This window comes from Oncorhynchus keta, unplaced genomic scaffold (assembly GCF_023373465.1).
Source record: "Oncorhynchus keta strain PuntledgeMale-10-30-2019 unplaced genomic scaffold, Oket_V2 Un_scaffold_5722_pilon_pilon, whole genome shotgun sequence".
NCBI classification, from domain to species: Eukaryota; Metazoa; Chordata; class Actinopteri; order Salmoniformes; family Salmonidae; genus Oncorhynchus; species Oncorhynchus keta.
Window position 1 is genome coordinate 370,950 of NW_026290965.1, and position 19,806 is coordinate 390,755.

Consider the following 19,806-nt stretch of genomic DNA (forward strand, 5'->3'; position numbering starts at 1 on the left):
AAGAGACAAGCTTGAGGGCTCTGTTTGCTTTTTGCAAATGCTTTGACTAGTGTTATTTTATTTACATCTGAATATCCACTGGGAAGAGGCATCTTCTGATTATTGCATTATTTTTTTGCTTGTTTGTTTTCTTTAGCAAATTCAAACATTTGATACTGTGTTGACATTTTGCTCTGTCATATTTAGATGTTGGCTTACCACAGTGCTGCCCCCCTGCATGTTGTGGAGGTCTCTGTGAGCGTGAGCGCAGAAGTCCATACAGGCGGTGACCCCGGAGAACGGTCGCCCCTCCCCCTTTCCCAGGCGGCAGTCTGGCGCCCTTTGCTCATGTTCCACCTGTGGATGAACAATATGGGAGTTAGTCACTGTCTGCAGACAGGTGGCGTCATTCCTCAGGCGAGTCACTGTACTAGTGTAGATAAGTGGTTCTATCTGGCGTTAAGAGAATGTGGGTTATTGGGTTAAGTACCAGTATGTCACAGAAATACCAGGTTTGTGTTCAGTTGAAAATGTTTTGAAAAATGGAGGTACAACTTGAACTGGTCCAATGAACACACAGATTTTCGTCTGTGGTTGCAAAACATTATGCTACGGCGTGCCCAACTGAACACGACCCTCGGTGCAAAGAGAAGACATGGATTCCACTAGGGTTTATGTTACGAGCATAAAAATCAGTCTCACTAAATGAAACTAATCACTGTTCAAGTTAATAAATAATTTCACTTAAATGCTCCTGTTGGGGATGTGGCCCCCTTTAAATTAATCATGGGTAGGATTTTTTTTAAAGCTTGTGTTGAGTTGTTAATGTTGATTTAAGGCTATACATGTAAAATGTCTGGCAGTACTATACATGGACGCTGCCCACAAATCCTTACCTGGTTTTGATAGGCATCTGGTGCCAGGGTTTTGTATGTGGGGGCCATTAGGGTTGCCAGATTCTGAAGGTTTTGCTCCAGCCTTTCTTCCTGATAGAGAAACAAAACACACTATTTCAGTGTAGCTTTGTTTTGATGACTGGCAATGCATAATTAGGAGGGTGTATAGTGTGAAAGGCCGAAACACCCTAGGAACCAAAGGTACACTACTGATGATGCGCTCCCCAAATTTGTTCATTAACTCTTGGAAGTACTTGCACAAAGGATAGTAACATCTCATCTTGTGTTCTTGGAATCAGAGTAACACTAAATAAATATGTGTATTAATACAGTATGTACTGTATGCTTCACCTCTTTCGGGTCGTCCCCAGTTAGCTTGAATTTGCGTGGGATTTTGCTCCTTGCAAATTTGCAGCCGTTGTAGTACATGCTCCAGGAACAGCCGAAGGAGAAGGAAGCGCCACAGGCCTCTGGGTCCAGCCCCTGGCATGCACACGTCCTCCTAAACAACAAGGATGAGAGGAATAACTCTGTTATATAATTAAACTGAACACAAATATAAAAGCAGCACGCAACAATTTAAACTATTTTACTGAGTTATAGTTCTTATAAAGAAATCAGTCAATTGAAATAAATTCATTAGACCCTAATCTATGGATTTCACATGGGTGGGCCTGGGAGGGCATAGGCCCAGCCAATCAGAATGTTTTTCCTCACAAAAGGGCTTTATTACAGACAGAAATGCCCCTCAGTTTTATCAGCTGCCCGGCTGGCCTCAGATGATACTGCAGGTGAAGAAGCCGGGTGTGGAGGTCCTGGGCTGGCATGGTTACACGTGGTCTGCGGTTGTAAGGCCGGTTGGACATACTGCCAAATTCTCCAAATGACGTTGGTGGCAGCGTAAGGTCGAGAAATAAACATTCAATTCTCTGGTAACAGCTCTGGTGGACATTCCTGCAGTCAGCATGCTAATTGCACGCTCCCTCAAAACTAGAGACATCAGTGGCATTGTTCTTGTGTGACAAAACTGCACATTTTAGAGTGGCCTTTTATTGTCCCCAGAACAAGGTGCACCTGTGTAAAGATAATGCTGTTTATTCAGCTTCTTGATATGCCACACCTGATGGATGAATTATCTTCGCAAGAGAGAAAAGCTCACGAATGGGGACGTGAAGAAATTTGAGCAATTACTTTTGAGAAATATGATTTTTGTGCATATGGAACATTTATGGGATCTTTTATTTCAGCTCATGAAACCAACACTTTACATTAACATTTTTGTTCAGTATATTTGTTGGGAGCTTATATTTGTCCTATTTCACATATACAGTGTGTATTGGTAATGTGTTTCTTTGCATATGCTAATGTCTGCCATTATCAACCACGATCTTAGAGCAATTAAGCTTAAGTGCCTTGCTTAAAGGCACATCAACAGATTTTTCTCCTTGTCGTCTCTGGGATTCCAACTAGCAACGTTACGGTTATTGGCCCAATGCTCTAACCAATAGTCCATGCTATTGTACAAAAATATAAACGCAACATGTAAAGTGTTTGTAAAAATCCCAGAAATGTTCCATATGCACAAAAAGCTTATTTCTCTCAAATGTTGTGTACAATTAAAAAAAATATCTGTTGGTGAGCATTTCCCCTTTGCCAAGACAATTCATCCACCTGACAGGTGTGGCATATCAAGAAGCTGATTAAACAGCATGATCATTACACAGGTGCATGCACCTTGTGCTGGGGACAATAAAAGGCCAATCTAAAATGTGCAGTTTTGTCTCACAACACAATGCCACAGATGTCTCAAGTTGAAGGAGCGTGCAATTAGCATGCTGACTGCTGGAATGTCAAAAAGAGCTGATTCCACAGAATTTAATGTTGATTTCTCTTGAATGTTGTTTTCTCTACCATAAGCCGCCTCCAACGTCGTTTTAGAGATTTTGGGCAGTACGTTCAACAGTCCTCACAGCCGCAAAACACCTGTAACCAAGCCAGCCCAGGACATCCACATCCGGCATCATCACCCGCAGGATCATCTGAGGGGGGATCTCTGTCTGGTTCTGGCTCCCCAGTGGGTGGGCCTATGCCTTACCAGGCCCACCCATGGCTGCACCCATTACCCAGTCATGTGAAATCCATAGATTAGGGCCTAAGGATTTGATTTCAAATGACTGATGTTTTTCTATGAAATGTAACTCAAAATCTTTAGAAATTGTTGCATTTATACCCCTGGCACGCACATGTCCTCCTTAACAAGGACAAGAGGAACAACTCCTTTATATCAGACACACATACTCCTTAACAACAAGGATGAGGGGAATAACTCCTTTATATCAGACACATGTACTCCTTAACAACAAGGATGAGGGGAATAACTCCTTTATATCAGACACGTGTACTCCTTAACAACAAGGATGAGGGGAATAACTCCTTTATATCAGACACATGTACTCCTTAACAACAAGGATGAGGGGAATAACTCCTTTATATCAGACACATGTACTCCTTAACAAGGACAAGAGGAACAACTCCTTTATATCAGACACATGTACTCCTTAACAACAAGGATGAGGGGAATAACTCCTTTATATCAGACACATGTACTCCTTAACAACAAGGATGAGGGGAATAACTCCTTTACATCAGACACATGTACTCCTTAACAACAAGGATGAGGGGAATAACTCCTTTATATCAGACACGTGTACTCCTTAACAACAAGGATGAGGGGAATAACTCCTTTATATCAGACACGTGTACTCCTTAACAACAAGGATGAGGGGAATAACTCCTTTACATCAGACACATGTACTCCTTAACAACAAGGATGAGGGGAATAACTCCTTTATATCAGACACATGTACTCCTTAACAACAAGGATGAGGGGAATAACTCCTTTATATCAGACACATGTACTCCTTAACAACAAGGATGAGGGGAATAACTCCTTTACATCAGACACATGTACTCCTTAACAACAAGGATGAGGGGAATAACTCCTTTATAACAGACACATGTACTCCTTAACAACAAGGATGAGGGGAACAACTCCTTTATACCAGACACATTTACTCCTTAATAACAAGGATGAGGGGACTAACTCCTTTATATCAGACACATGTACTCCTTAACAACAAGGATGAGGGGAATAACTCCTTTATATCAGACACATGTACTCCTTAACAACAAGGATGAGGGGAATAACTCCTTTATATCAGACACATGTACTCTTTAACAACAAGGATGAGAGGAATAACTCCTTTACATCAGACACATGTACTCCTTAACAACAAGGATGAGGGGAATAACTCCTTTATATCAGACACATGTACTCTTTAACAACAAGGATGAGAGGAATAACTCCTTTACATCAGACACATGTACTCTTTAACAACAAGGACAAGAGGAACAACTCATTGAATGCTATTCATAAAATTCCATGCTAGATTTACCAAGTGCTCCCTCCTAGAAGTACATTTGTCAAAACCCTTAATCAACACCTACTATTTATTGTCATAGGCTTGGTTTAAGTCCTGTGTATAAACATTTAATCAAACACATTCCTGTGAATTTATACATTTCCAAATACCAGGTGGTACAGTTACCATTCCAAAAAAAGGTTTATTACGTACAGTTGAAGTCGGATGTTTACATACACCTTAGCCAAATACATTTAAGCTCAGTTTTTCACAATTCCTGACATTTAATCAAATAAAACATTTCAGGTACACCCCCAATTGACTCAAATTGTGTCAATTAGCCTATCAGAAGCTTCTAAAGCCATGACATCATTTTCTGGAATTTTCCAAACTGTTTAAAGGCACAGTCAACTTAGTGTTTGTAAACTTCTGACCCACTGGATTTGTGATACAGTGAAATAATCTGTCTGTAAACAATCGTTCGAAAAATGACTTGTGCCATGCGCAAAGTAGATGTCCTAACCGACTTGCCAAAACTATAGACATTTGTGGAGTGGTTGAAAAACTAGTTTTAAAATGACTCCAACCTAAGTGTATGTAAACTTCCGACTTCAACTGTATACTCCCAATATCTTAAGTCAAATATAATTGTAATTGCGAATATGTAAGTATGGATAATTGAGATTTATATAGGAGCTAATCATCGCTTCCCAGTGGGAAAGTGTAGTTTCGAGCACACAAAGAAACTCCTAGAACTTTTACTTATGAGTCAGCCTAGCAGTGACAAATTACATTGGAAACCTGCAGTTAAGCCTGTCCGTCTTATGCCTATGTGAACAACATGGTAAAAGGAAAATAGCATGTCGATTTTGGCTAGCAGGAGGTGCATTCATAGTATACTATCGGCAGTTGTTTGATGACATGGTGAATGACATTACATCATGCTGAAACGGCACGCTACGCCATTACACATGCGCTCCTGTAGAGTGCAGACATTACACCTCCTGTTGGAGACAGATTGAGACAGGTTGAGACAGGTTGAGACAGATTGAGACAGGTTGAGACAGATTGAGACAGATTGAGACAGATTGAGACAGGTTGAGACAGATTGAGACAGATTGAGACGGATGGAGACAGGTTGAGACAGATTAAGACAGGTTGAGACAGGTTGAGACAGATTGAGACAGGTTGAGACAGATTGAGACAGATTGAGACAGATTGAGACAGGTTGAGACAGGTTGAGACAGATTGAGACAGATGGAGACAGATGGAGACAGATTCTGCCAGTAGAGTAGTTAATGCAGTCATTGTGTGCATTGACTAGAACAAGCTGTTCTACCTGACAGAGTGTAGCCACGTACACAGCGCTTTGGAGAACTAAATGAGTTAGCTATGTTATACATGAATTAGCCTGGTCCCAGATCTGTTTGTGCTGTCTTGGCAACTCCTGCGAATGGTCATTGTCATGCCAACAAATGACCATAGGAGTTGGCAAGACAGCACGAACAGATCTGAGACCAGGCTAGACACAGAGGGATAAAGCAATAGAATGTCTAACTGACTGAGTGTAGGATGATTCTGATGGACCAGCTTTGGGAAATCTTTGTCACAAACAACGCTATGACATGATAAGTGTGATCACTTCCTCTCATCAGGGGTCGGGTTGAATAGCCTTCAACTATCAATAATTCACCACCAGGTAACTCATCCCAGATAGGGTTTAGGGTATTGTAAAGTGAAGCTAACCAGGAGACAACAGAAGGGAGTGTGTGAATGAGCTGTTCTGTTCATTGGTATCAGGACCGGGACAAGCTGGCCTTTGATATTATGGTGTATCATCTGACCAAATGCCCAGCTAGTGGGTGTCATGCCTGGTCGTCAGTTAAGCAGGTTTTGTTATTATATATCCCCTATCATAACTCTACTACCTTAGTTTGTTTTCAGGTATTATAATCAATTTGAAGTTGTACACTTAACAAAATGATAGACACAACATGCAACAATTTCTAAGATTTTACAGTTACAGTTAATATAAGGAAATCGGTCAATTTAAATAAATGAATAATAAATAATAAATTAAACTATGTATTTGACATGACTGGGAATACAGATATGCATCTGTTGGTCACAGACAGGCCTACATTTATTTTAAACTGGTTGTACATTTGAATTAAAAACTTATTCTCCTGAGGTGGTCTTTCCTGTTTTGAGTGTACTATTTTGCAGTGTACTGTATTTGCATAGCAATAAGTAGCACAATGTGGTTGCAGTCCCCCTCAGTAATGTCTTGGATTATTGCACATTTGTCAGTGTCAAACAAATAACATGACTAAAATTAGAAAAGGTTAAGAAAATGTGTGCGCTTGGTACAGCTGTCGAAACACATGTATGGGGTATGATTTAGAAGGTACACAACGATTTAAAATACACCACTGCCTCGTTTAGGATCACATTCCAATGCTAAAACTGTGGGGTGGGGTGGGGGTGGGGGGGGTTTGGGGGTTGGGGAGTGAAAGTTGCACCCCTGATTAGAAATTACGATTTTAGAGGCAAAGGCCCTTACTCCTCGTTGATGGCACATCGTCGCTGGGTGAGGGCTCCGTGTCTCGTCAGAGTGTCGCTGAGCTCCATGTAGAGCTGGTCTGCCATGGTGGTGGGGATGCCGTCCCAGATCAGGATGATCACCACGATGCATGCCGCCTCGCACTTGTGGCGCTCCCGCTCACGCACCAGCACCAGGAGCTTCTCGTCCACGCTGCCACGTCGGATCACCTGGAACACACCAATGTCTTGATTTATTTTATTTGATTGTAAATCTCATTGAGATGAAGTGCCTTTTTCCCAGAGGCATCTGGTCTGAGATCACAGAGAGATAGTACAGTAAAGATTCCCTTCAAATTACAAGATGGTGCGTTTTTACAATTTACCATTTTGCTCTAAATAGCAATCCTCGATTCTAATTTTGGCTATCCCAGTTGGGTGGCAGGTAGCCGAGCGTTTAGAGCGTTGGGCCAGCAACCGAAAGGTCGCTGGTTCGAGTACCCTAGTCGACAACGTGAACAATCTATCGATGTGCCCTTGATGAAGGAAAGGAACCTCTTATTAAGATGCCACCACCACCCATGACTTCAACTCTATTCTTAAACCAATACTGTCTGATCAAAGTATGGAAGGTACACATTACAGCATCCCCAATTCAGAGTGATTCCTCCATATATTTAGATTTTAGTACCCTAATTTGCTCCAGAGGCGCTGTACTACTATGGCTGACCCTGTATAACAACACATTTCCCTGCACCGATCTGGTGTGTGAAAATAATTTAAAAAATGCATTTCGGAGATATTGTCATGCTTCATTCACACTTACCCATTTAGCAATGGGGCATCCCTGTGTACTCTTCCCTTCTTTGCCTGTGTACACCACCTTTTCAATCCTGATGGCACTGCCAGTTAGCCCAGACCTTCAAAAGCAAGGATGATAGTTAGAGTAGATGCATGTGATATAGTAACAGAAGAGTGTACGGCAATAAAATGAGAATATGAACAACGTTTGTTAAGTGTGGGTGTAAATATGGGGTCTGTTCAGAAGTGTACAACGTTACAGAGCGTTCTGATTGTAACGTCTCCACATTAAATGTGATATATATGATATATATATATATACACATACACTTGATGACTGACAGGGGACTCTGTGTTGAAACCACAGTGCCTCCATCTTGGCACTCTCCCACCGTTGTAAATCATATTTTGGAAGCTTTAGAAATGCATTTATTAATGTCTACATTATTAATGTCTCCATTTTGTTTTTGTCATGTTTATTATATTACAGAGAACTTAATGCATACTTTTAAATTATATGATGTGACCTAAACATACAAATAAAAAAATAGAACATTTTCCTTAAATTATCATTTTTAGAGCTCACTAATGTTACTGTCCCCACTACAACAACAAAATACATGTACTTCTGTCCTTAAAACACTGTAGAATTGCATTCTTTCCTAACACAGCCTGCTCCTACTGGGGAGAACCAATATGGCATCAAAGCCTCTCAACAGCATCAGCAATCCAGGGCTTATGTACATCATTGGCTATATGCCATTTAGCAGACACTGTTATCCAAAGCAGCATACTTTCACACATTTTTACGTACGGGTGGTCTCAGGAATCGAACCCATTATCCTGGCGTCGCAAGTGCCATGCTCTATCAACTGAGCTACAGAGGACCACAGTCACACAGCTACAGAGGATCACAAATGTAACAGGAATGGAACAAATACAGACTTGATGCACGTATTCCCAGGTTAAATACTAATGGAATGTCTACGTGTCATATCCATGTCATGATTTATATGCCACCATGTTGAATTCTGTGGTATAATCAGGAAACTGTTACTGTAAGTATGGAGGTCACGTGACCAGAAAGTGATCCCAAAATGGCTCTGGTGTGAGAAAGCTTGAGTTGAAATGTGTGTTTGAAACCATGAAAAGCTCAGTAATTGTGCACAGAAATACCTGTTCCTATGGTTTATTTGCGTGTGAGAAAGCAACCGTTAAAATGTTTGTTTGAAACATTGAAAAGTTACACATTCAGTAATTGTGTATAGAAAAACCTGTTCCTTTGTATTATGTGGGATGACGCGGGATAAAACAACCCACCTTGTCTCCATGATGTCACGGATGGCCTTGATATTCGGAGCGGAGCCCAGGTGAGTGTAATACGGCCCTTCGTCCTTCTCACTGATGGACTCTGTATCAAAACAAAGAAAGGCACAACCCCCATACCCAAATTAGACATCAACTGACAAATAATCTGTGTGTGAAGACAGACATGTAATGTGACTCACCCATGCAGTGGCAGGAAGGGATATCATACTGGGTCTTGATAGGAGTATCCAATAGGTTTTTAATGGGAGTATCCAAGAGTTTCATGGGGGAATTCATAAAACTCTGGAGCAGGGGTTCCTGCTTGGGGGTGAAGTCTAGGTGGGGTCTTTTCAGCCCATTGGAGCCAGGGCGCCCCATCCCCAGGTCCTCCATCCCACCCGACCCACCGTCCAGGTCCGCGTGGGTCGAGAGCACCGTCACAGCGCCAGACTGCTCCACCTTGACCTTGTTCGGTGACCTGATGACGAGGGACTTCCTGTCGAAGACTGGCGAAAGCTGATACTGTCTGAGAGTCTGCTCCATGGTGGCTAGGATGCTCCGCTGGGAGCTGCTCTGGCTCCGCTCACCGCAACACGACGTCTGGGGCTGTGGATTGTACTCTTGTTTGACCTGGATGCCCCCCGCTACCATACCCATCTCCCGGCCCTGCTGTTGATGCTGCATCAAGGGCGGTGGTCCAAGCCCTTGGTGGTGAGGGTGTTCGAACCGCGGCCCATTCACCATCTTGATGGGCCGGACGCCGTGCTTGAAATCTACAGGGGTCTGTGGATGAGGGGGACCCAGAGACTCCCGCTCAGACTGCCTCTGTAGAAGATGCATCCGCAGGGCCGCGTGCCTCTGGAAGTCCCCCTGGGGGCCCCCGTGTCCCAGGGGTGGAGGCCCCCCCCTCTGGAACTGGGCGCAAGACTCCTGCTGATTCTGCTCCATTTTAGGATACATCTGCTGTTGCTGTGCAGACACCTGTTGGTTTAAAGCACCGTGTGGTAAGTGAGGTAGCGGTTGTGGGGGGGTCTGGGTAAGGGGGAAGTCCATGTGGTTGGGGTGTGGTTGTCGGAGGTGGGGCGGCGGCTGCTGCTGGTGGGAGTATTGCTTGGGTCCGGGGCTTGGAGTGTACTGCCTCTGCTGTTGTTGTTGGTGCTGCTGTTGTTGTTGCTGCTTCATCTCCAGCTCCATCTCCATCTCCATGGTATTACTGCTGCTGTGTCTCCATGATGCCTGCTGGGACTGCTGTGCGTCGTTGGGCTGAGAGGGGTCTACAGGATTGTACCCAGGGTTGTTTCTCATCATAGACTGTATCTGCTGCTGGTGCCCAGGTTGGGGTTGACCACCCTGACCTCTGTAGCCTCCACCAGGGGATTTCAGCTTCTTCTCTAGCCTGATGTAGTCCTCCAGCTTGAGTTTGTTCAGCAGCTGTTGACTGTCCATCGTGCCCTGGTTGTGGTCCTGTGACTGGGGTGTGTTGACCGACTGCTGTCCGTCGTACTGAGATGGATGGGACAGCGGGCGCTGCTGCTGCTGTTGATGTTGTGGACGTTGTGGCGGCTGCAAAAAGCTAGGTGATAGTATTTCCTCTAGATCTGGGTCGCCTTCGCATAAGTGCTCTGGCTGCATGGGGGCTCGAAAACAATTCTCCCCTTGCTGCTGCTGTTGAGGAGGAGGAAGATTACACTGCTGCTGGTGCATGTGTTGTGTATGTGGCTGCTGTTGAGGAGGAAGATTACACTGCTGCTGGTGCATGTGAGATGGGCCTTTAGAGTCGGCCTGCTGCTGCCACTCTGGGGCAGTGTTGTGTTGGGCAGGAGACACTTGGTGAGGCGACTGGGCCGGCCGCGGCTGCTGTTGCTGGTAGGCTCCTCCGGTGGGTCCTACATCGAAGCTTTGTCCCCCCGTCTGGAACCTCCGTGCTGAGTCGGGCTCCAGCATCTGACCCCGGGAGTTTAGATCTATCCAGCCCATCTGGGAATTAGGGCAACCGGGATCCGCTCCTCCTCTCTGCTGCTGCTGGGTTGTGTCTTTCATCGTCCCGTTTTGATGGGAGCGCTGGGATCCAGGCTCGCTGCCGGTGGGCAGGGAAGCTGGGCCCATGGAGCCCTGGGGGCCCGTAGAGTCAGCTCCACAGGGGTTTCCTGTCTGCTGTTGCTGCATCCCATACTGTTGCTGCCGGCGCCTCCCCTCACTCTGCCCCATGCCTGGGCTAGGGAAAGGGCCGGGGCTGAACCCAATGGCCTCTTTTGTCTGCAGCGGAGTGCTCTGCTCTAGAGGGCCCGGGAAAGAGTTCTGATGGTTAAACTCCTGGTTAGGTTTCCTGTAAATGCCCTCTGTGTTGTTCTGATGTTGCGAGCCGTCAGCGGGCTGCTGTTGCGGGTGCTCTCCTCTGTAACTGTTAGAATACCCATTCACCATATACGGGGCGTCTGAGTTGTTATATCCATTGCTTCCTTGCCCTTTAGGGTCTGCTACCCCAGTCTGCTGCTGTTTCTCAGAGGCAGGCATCTGGGCTGAAATGGGAGGGAACCCTGAGGTAAGAGAGGTAGGTGACTGCGTCGTGGCATGTTCGGGCAGTTCAGGGAGTTCGTTGGTGAGTGAGCTAATGTCGTCGACCAACCCCACCTCCGGTTGAAACTCCTGCACGCCCGTCTGTGCTGCGATGGACACTTGTTCTGGGTAATACTGAGACAGAGTTTTCTCTAGAAGGTCACCAGGTGTGCCTTCAATGGAATTGGGGCTCACTGTAGCACCGTTAGCTATTTGCTTGTTCCTCGATAGTGAGAAAATATCCCCTCCATTTGAGAAAGTATTACAGTTTCTCTTATCCAGTCTTGTCCCATCGCAGTCAAACTCCCCAGGCTTTGTCAACTCCGGGAAATCGTCCATGATGTCCCCACCATCCTTTTTGTCCCACATCTCCTCTCCATCCCCTCCATTAATCTCCAAATCCGATCTGAGTTTCTTGGCCTGGTGAAGGCCCAGTAAGGACTGGTCACAGAGCGCATGCTTCAGATCCCCGCCATTGATCATGTTATAAGAGCCTTGGTCGAACAGTCCCTGCACTCCGGCAGGACTGCTGCAGTTCTCCCTGTGTCTCTTCATTGGGTTGATGACCCCTGCCACGGCCTTGTTGTAAAGGTTCCAGTTTCCATCCCCGTTGATCTGCTGATGGGCTCCTTCCGGCGACTGGGTGCCATTTTGGAGCTTGGCGGTGATCAGGTTTTCTGGTTGAGTGGCGGCGCTGAGTTGTGCTAGTATCAGACTTTCTTCCGTCTCCTGGCTGGCCTTTTCTGTTTCCATCTGGCCTGCTCTGAGTCCATCCACAGGGCTGCCCTCTGTGCGTCCTGCAGGGGAGACGGAGAGAGAGAGAGAGAGAGAGGTATTACTAACCATGAAATACAGAAACAACAGACGAACAGTCCCTTAAATGTGTAATCATAAGGTAAGATTACACATTTAAATAAAACATGTGAATGGTGCATATAGCACTGATCTTGAATTAAGGCGGAAATGGGTATTTTATGATGATAGACTATTTTTAAACAACCATCCTATGATTCGTCAAATGTCATCACTAGTTTCCACTTTCCCATAACATCACATTAGTTCGAAACGAAAGGGAAAAAACACACATTCTCACATTGAATGGAATTGGATGTACTTATAAACACAGGACAAAACACATGTGGGCGGCGACACTTTGCATGTGGGCGGCGACACTTTGCATGTGGGCGGCGACACTTTGCATGGGGGCGGCAGGTAGCCTAGTGGTTAGAGTGCTGGGCCAGTAACTGAATCCCTGAGCTGACTAGGTAAAAACTTGTCGTTCTGCCCCTGAACAAGGCAGTAAACCCCCTGTTCCTAGTCTGTCATTGTAAATAAGAATTTGTTCTTAACTATCTTGAGTATTTAAATAAAGTGGCGGGAAACAGTAATTGAGTCTGAAATCATCGCCAGCCTGGGTCACAGAGTTGAGTCTGGGGAGTAATATGTTTACACTTGGCTCTGAGTGGATATCAGTTATGCGACATGAAGGAAGGCACAGAATTAAATGATCCTCAACTGGGTGGCAAGCAGGGAGAGAAATAAGAAGGTTATCCCAGGACAACGTGCCGGGTCAGCACGGAGTGACACACACACAGTGTGGGAACCAGTGCGGTTGAAACATTTTTACTTATGATAAAGGAGGTCAGACTTTCTGTCATACTGTCCTGTGAGTTTCTGCCTCGTTGAAATCAGAGATGGTGAAATACAATCAGCTCCATTTCCCTTAGAAGTGCATTAAGTCAACCAAGCTAAATGTAAACATACCACGAGGCCAGATGCATAATATTCCCAGTCTACGTCCATCATGCTGTACCTGATGGGAGAAACGCCAGTGAAGTTGAGGAATATATCTTCTGAATGTGCTGCTTTTTTAGACACTCATGAACCCATTGGCACTCAGATTCTCACGAACACATTGGCAGCCAGAGCAGTATGAGTGCTTCTCTGAGACAGACTCTCTCAGGCAAAACATTATTGGGGAGACAAAACACGACCAAATGATGCACGTTCACCCCCCTCTCCCAACCCCCCACCCCTGACGCAACGAGGCATTAGAAACTGTCTCTGTCTCGATATAGAGAGACGACTCCAGGAAGGAAGGTGTCTCAATAAAGAAAGAACAGCCAGAGGCAGCTTGCAGCATTCTTTGCGTGCGCAGCATATTCACGACACAGCACACAGCTCCGAACCTGAGCAGCTGTCTTTGGGGCTCAGCTTGGCGAGTGAGGCTTCTCTCCACAGCTAGAAGCAGCCGAGCATGTTTACAGAAGAGCGGAGGGAGAGAGAGAGGAGACATACCAACGGCTCCTCTACTCCTCCACCATGCCTCTTTCTTCTCAGGCAGATGCTACTTGTATCAAACAAAGGGATGCATGTGTCTGATCACATGGCTAGACACTGACCTCATTCCATTAACTGCTACACGCTGGGAGTTTCTGCTATAGAATGACTTGTTGGAGGATAAGATGACACTTTCTTGAAGGAGAGGGTGGGGAATAGGTTTTGTTCCATTTTTTTGCTGAGGACTGGTACCTTTTTTCATACAATATGGAAGAAAAAATGTATATTTCTTAAAAGAGAATTAATGGGATCTTAAGCATTTACAAATTTGTAATGTTTTGTACGAATTGGAATTCGTAACATATCATACAAAATGGATGACGTTGTGCACAATTTTCGGGGACCCGTTTTGTCTCATGAGCGCTAGTTTAAAAACTACTGGCTGAAATTATACAAAACCTCTGTATCATCACTTTTACGGTATATTAAATATATTTGTTGCAGGTATAGTAAATATGTATATACACTGAACAAAATTATAAATGCAACATGTAAAGTGTTGGTTCATCTTTCATGAGCTGAAATAAAAGATCCCAGAGATGTTCTATATGCACAAAAAGCTTATTTCACTAAAATGTTGTGCACAAATTTGTTTACATCCCTGTTAGGAGAATGTATCCTTTGCCAAGATAATCCATCCACCTAACAGGTGTGGCATATCAAGTAGCTGATTAAACAGCATGATTATTACACAGGTGCACCTTGTGCTGGGACAATAGAAAACCCCTCTAAATTGTGCAGTTTTGTCCCACAACACAATGCCACATAAACAATTGGCATGCTGACTGCAGGAATGTCCATCAGAGCTGTTGCCAGAGAATTGAATGTTGATTTCTCTACCAAAAGCCACAACCGCAGACTATGTGTATTACGTCGTGTGGGCAAGCAGTTTGCTGATGTCAACGTTGTGAACAGAGTGCCCCTTGGTGGCGGTGGGGGTATGGTCAGGCATGAGCTGTGGACAACATACACAATTGCGTTTAATTGATAGCAATTTGAATTCCCAGAAATACCATAATGAGATCCTGAGGCCCATTTGTTTAAGGTATCTGTGACCAACAGATGCATATCTGTATTCCCACTCATGTGTAATCAATACATTATTTATTTAACTAGGCAAGTCAGTTAAGAACAAATATTTATTTACAATGACAGCCTAGGAACAGGTTAACTGCCTGTTCAGGGGCAGAACAACAGATTTTAAACTTGTCAGCTCAGGGATTCAATCTAGCAACCTTTCGTTTATTGGCCCAACGCTCTAACCACTAGGCTACCTACCGCCGCTAGATTAAGGCCTAATGAATTTATTTCAATTGACTGGTTTCCTCATATGAACTATAACTCAGTAAAATCTTTGAAATTGTTACACATTGGGCTTATGTTGTAGTTCAGTATATATTTATTACATCAATGCTGAGTTCCACATTTTTCAAACTGTTGAGACATGACTGAGGCTGCATCATGTAACAGCGATATTCTCCTTCTTTAATGTTGATGTGTCGGCTATGTGTCGGCTGTTTAGCACTGCTATTCCTCACCTTCTGCCTCATTGTAATTTACAGGTAACTGACAGAACAAAGGAAACATTTGAGTAAATGAGCCCCATCAAAGACAGTATGTTGGCGTTTCCTTTATTTTGGCAGTTACCTGTACGAGGGGTGGTTGAGGCCAACTATCTTATAGGGAACTTGGCTTTCCACTCCATATTGTCATGTCAGTAAGGCCATACTCTGGATAGTATAACCCTGGTTCCACAGAGGTGTGAGTCCCTGGTAGCCAAGACAGATAGTCTACTCTGTCCTATACTGTAGTTATCATATGGGATTAGAGGTATAGAGTTAATGCAAAACTCCTAGAGGAACGATTGGGCAGTCGCAGATATTGAATTACATTATGGATTTGATTGAGTTTACGGTTAGGCCGTTGTGACAGACAGTCAACTAAGTTCACACTCTGGGCTGTCTATTGTTCACAAGGTCAAGCGATGACATCACGGCGGAGTCACGATCGGATAACACTGGATAGGCAGGAAATAAGATGCCTGATTCTCATATTATAATATGATTCGGCCTCTGCAGTGCTCACACGCCACATCTCACCCCCTTTGAGTCATTCTGGTCTGTTGTGACTTGACAACAATGCTGACTTGTCCTGCCCATTGCACCGCAATATCACCATCTTAGTAAACATCAACACAGCCAAGTCTTTGTCAAATTTTCAGCAGGCAAATTATGCTGATGTAGCATAATTACAGTATGTCCTTGTGCGGAGACATTTCAGAGAAGGGTTTCAGAGCTACTGTACACCAACAGGCCTATTGTAGCTAGGTGAGAAGCCAGTTAAAGGCTGTTGAGGGTTGTATTGCATTGTGATGCAGGGAGGCATCTCTCTCCAAGAAGAGAGAGTGAAAGAGCAATACTGTGAACCTTCACTCTTCTCCTTTCCCATTCACTCCCCCAACCCCCCCAGGGAAGCAAATAGAGATTCCAGCGATGGCATTGATTTCTGTCTGCCACACGCCATTATTAATGCATGTAACATCCGCAGCATCTGCGAAATAATTACAGCGCGCCAGGGCCAGAATCCAGCCACAGTCTAATCCATCATAATTATGAGCAACTCCTCTGCAGATGTCTCAAGGAAGAGCTGGCCGCGGCTCAAAAAGGAACGGACATTTCTGTAAAATATCACTGAAAGAGAGTTTCGGTGGTTAGTTTGACGCGGTGGGGTTCTAATGTTTGTCGACAGCGCCATTAAGCTGGGAGAGGGTTGTCATCCCGCCGTTGAGGTTTATGCTGTATCGCATTAGTGGAAACGAAGACTGTTCTCAGGACAGGTCTGCTGCTTTTGACTAGCAGAGGTGACTTTTCAGAGCAAGTTAGGAGAATTAACGTGGCAGGTTATGGCAATTAAGTTTAGGAAAAGGGTTAGGGCAACCAAGACTGTTGTCAGGGCAGGTCTGCTGCTATTGACTAGAGCCTTGTCATCCTGCCGCTGAGATTTATGGAACGTGGAAGATGAGGGGTGGTTGTGCATGGTGTGGTGGCACAGGGCTGTATCTCAATAGTCTAAGTTGGCTTCCTTTTGTCTTTCTTTACGCTTCTCCTTTCCCTTCATCATTGATGATTGGAGGCGCGGACTTCCTCAGATCTCTGTTCTCTTAGGGACCACTGGGAAACCGTGGATTGATTGCAGCATTCGTGTGAAACTGAAAGCACGAACCACTGCTTTTAATCAGGGCAAGGTGACCGGAAACATGACCGAATACAAACAGTGTAACTATTCCCTCCGCAAGGCAATCAAACAAGCTAAGCGTCAGTATAGAGACAAAGTAGAATCTCAATTAAACGGCTCAGACACAAGAGGCATGTGGCAGGGTCTACAGTCAATCACGGATTACAAAAAGAAAACCAGCCCAGTCACGGACCAGGATGTCTTGCTCCCAGGCAGACTAAATAACTTTTTTGCCCGCTTTGAGGACAATACAGTGCCACTGACATGGCCGCAACTAAAACATGCGGACTCTCCTTCACTGCAGCCGAAGGAGCGCCCTCAGAGCATGCGCAGACCAGCTGGCTGGTGTGTTTACGGACATATTCAATCAATCCCTATCCCAGTCTGTTGTTCCCACATGCTTCAAGAGGGCCACCATTGTTCCTGTTCCCAAGAATGCTTAGGTAACTGAGCTAAACGACTACCGCCCCGTAGCACTCACTTCCGTCATCATGAAGTGCTTTGAGAGACTAGTCAAGGACCATATCACCTCCACCCTACCTGACACCCTAGACCCACTCCAATTTGCTTACCGCCCAAATAGGTCCACAGACGATGCAATCTCAACCACACTGCACACTGCCCTAACCCATCTGGACAAGAGGAATACCTATGTGAGAATGGTGTTCATCGACTACAGCTCGGCATTTAACACCATAGTGCCCTCCAAGCTCGTCATCAAGCTCGAGACCCTGGGTCTCAACCCCGCCCTGTGCAACTGGGTACTGGACTTCCTGACGGGCCGCCCCCAGGTGGTGAGGGTAGGCAACAACATCTCCACCCCGCTGATCCTCAACACTGGGGTCCCACAAGGGTACGTTCTGAGCCCTTTCCTGTACTCCCTGTTCACCCACGCCTGCGTGGCCACGCACGCCTCCAACTCAATCATCAAGTTTGCGGACGACACAACAGTGGTAGGCTTGATTACCAACAACGACAAGACGGCCTACAGGGAGGAGGTGAGGGCCCTCGGAGTGTGGTGTCAGGAAAATAACCTCACACTCAACGTCAACAAAACTAAGGAGATGATTGTGGACTTCAGGAAACAGCAGAGGGAACACCCCCCTATCCACATCGATGGAACAGTAGTGGAGAGGGTAGTAAGTTTTAAGTTCCTCGGCGTACACATCACAGACAAACTGAATTGGTCCACCCACACAGACAGCATCGTGAAGAAGGCGCAGGAGCGCCTCTTCAACCTCAGGAGGCTGAAGAAATTTGGCTTGTCACCAAAAGCACTCACAAACTTCTATATATGTATACGGAAACTGCTCCGCCCACAACCGTAAGGCTCTCCAGAGGGTAGTGAGGTCTGCACAACGCATCACCGGGGGCAAACTACCTGCCCTCCCGGACACCTACACCACCCGATGTCACAGGAAGGCCATAAAGATCATCAAGGACAACAACCACCCGAGCCACTGCCTGTTCACCCCGCTATCATCCAGAAGGCGAGGTCAGTACAGGTGCATCAAAGCTGGGACCGAGAGCCTGAAAAACAGCTTCTATCTCAAGACCATCAGACTGTTAAACAGCCACCACTAACATTGAGTGGCTGCTGCCAACACACTGACTCAACTCCAGCCACTTTAATAATGGGAATTGATGGGAAATGATGTAAAATATATCACTAGCCATTTTAAACAATGCTTCCTAATATAATGTTTACATACCCTACATTATTCATCTCATATGTATGTATATCATATACTGTACTCTATATCATCTACTGCATCCTTATGTAATACATGTATCACTAGCCACTTTAACTATGCCACTTTGTTTACATACTCATCTCATATGTATATACTGCACTCAATACCATCTACTGTATCTTGCCTATGCCGCTCTGTACCATCACTCATTCATATATCTTTATGTACATATTATTTATCCCCTTACACTTGTGTCTATAAGGTAGTAGTTTTGGAATTGTTAGCTAGATTACTTGTTGGTTATTACTGCATTGTCGGAACTAGAAGCACAAGCATTTCGCTACACTCGCATTAACATCTGCTAACCATGTGTATGTGACAAATAACATTTGATTTGATTAGATTTGTCTGCAGTTTGTTCGGCGCGGTGTGTTTCAGGGACCACCCTCTGGTATACGTCTGACTGCTGACATTTTTGTCCTGTTCTACATGTAGAATCAGTTTGCAAATTACGGCTGGCAATATATTCAGAGGTGCTAAGTACTCTTGGCTGGCAAACGCTACCGGTATGTCCGTGACTTTTAAAGCTCTCAAAACTCATGTCAGCAAAAATGTGTGTTTGAGGGCCACTAAATCATGTCCTTTCGTGCATGGAGCTCAGTGCAGGGGCCTCTAGAATGAAACCGCCATGGTCCGATAAGAAAAACATGGTCCCCAACCTTTGAAAAACATAATTGGATCCAGCTTTAGATTCCCATGAAAACTCTCTCCCTCCCTTTAAAGAGCGTTCAGCTCTATATGAAGCCGAAGACTGGTGTAGAAGAAAAGGAGATTTAATAATAAATAGCAGTGGCCGCGTGGTATGTTTCATTTGGCACAGTGTGTATGTGTGTGTTTGTGCACGTGCACACCAAGTCAGTGGGGTTGATGATCTGGAGGCCATTACAGTTGCTTATAATCATGCAAGAGAAGCTGTCATATCTCTCTGTCTCTCTCTTCTCTCCCCCCCAAGCCTGAACTCCATTAGGGCAAGAG

General features: G+C 45.0%; 1 protein-coding gene across 1 annotated transcript in view; it reads right to left on the reverse strand.

The window, feature by feature from the left end:
• Window positions 1-19,806, reverse strand: part of tet2 (tet methylcytosine dioxygenase 2) — a 57,542-nt gene that overhangs the window by 6,761 nt on the left and 30,975 nt on the right. Inside the window, exons 2-8 of the mRNA XM_052517043.1 lie at window positions 9,148-12,300; window positions 8,960-9,050; window positions 7,665-7,758; window positions 6,861-7,069; window positions 1,227-1,377; window positions 876-965; window positions 199-336 (exon numbers count right to left, since the gene is read on the reverse strand). Of these exons, the coding sequence (XP_052373003.1) occupies window positions 199-336; window positions 876-965; window positions 1,227-1,377; window positions 6,861-7,069; window positions 7,665-7,758; window positions 8,960-9,050; window positions 9,148-12,256 (3,882 nt within the window). The 5' untranslated portion in view covers window positions 12,257-12,300. The remainder of the gene's footprint in view (window positions 1-198; window positions 337-875; window positions 966-1,226; window positions 1,378-6,860; window positions 7,070-7,664; window positions 7,759-8,959; window positions 9,051-9,147; window positions 12,301-19,806) is intronic.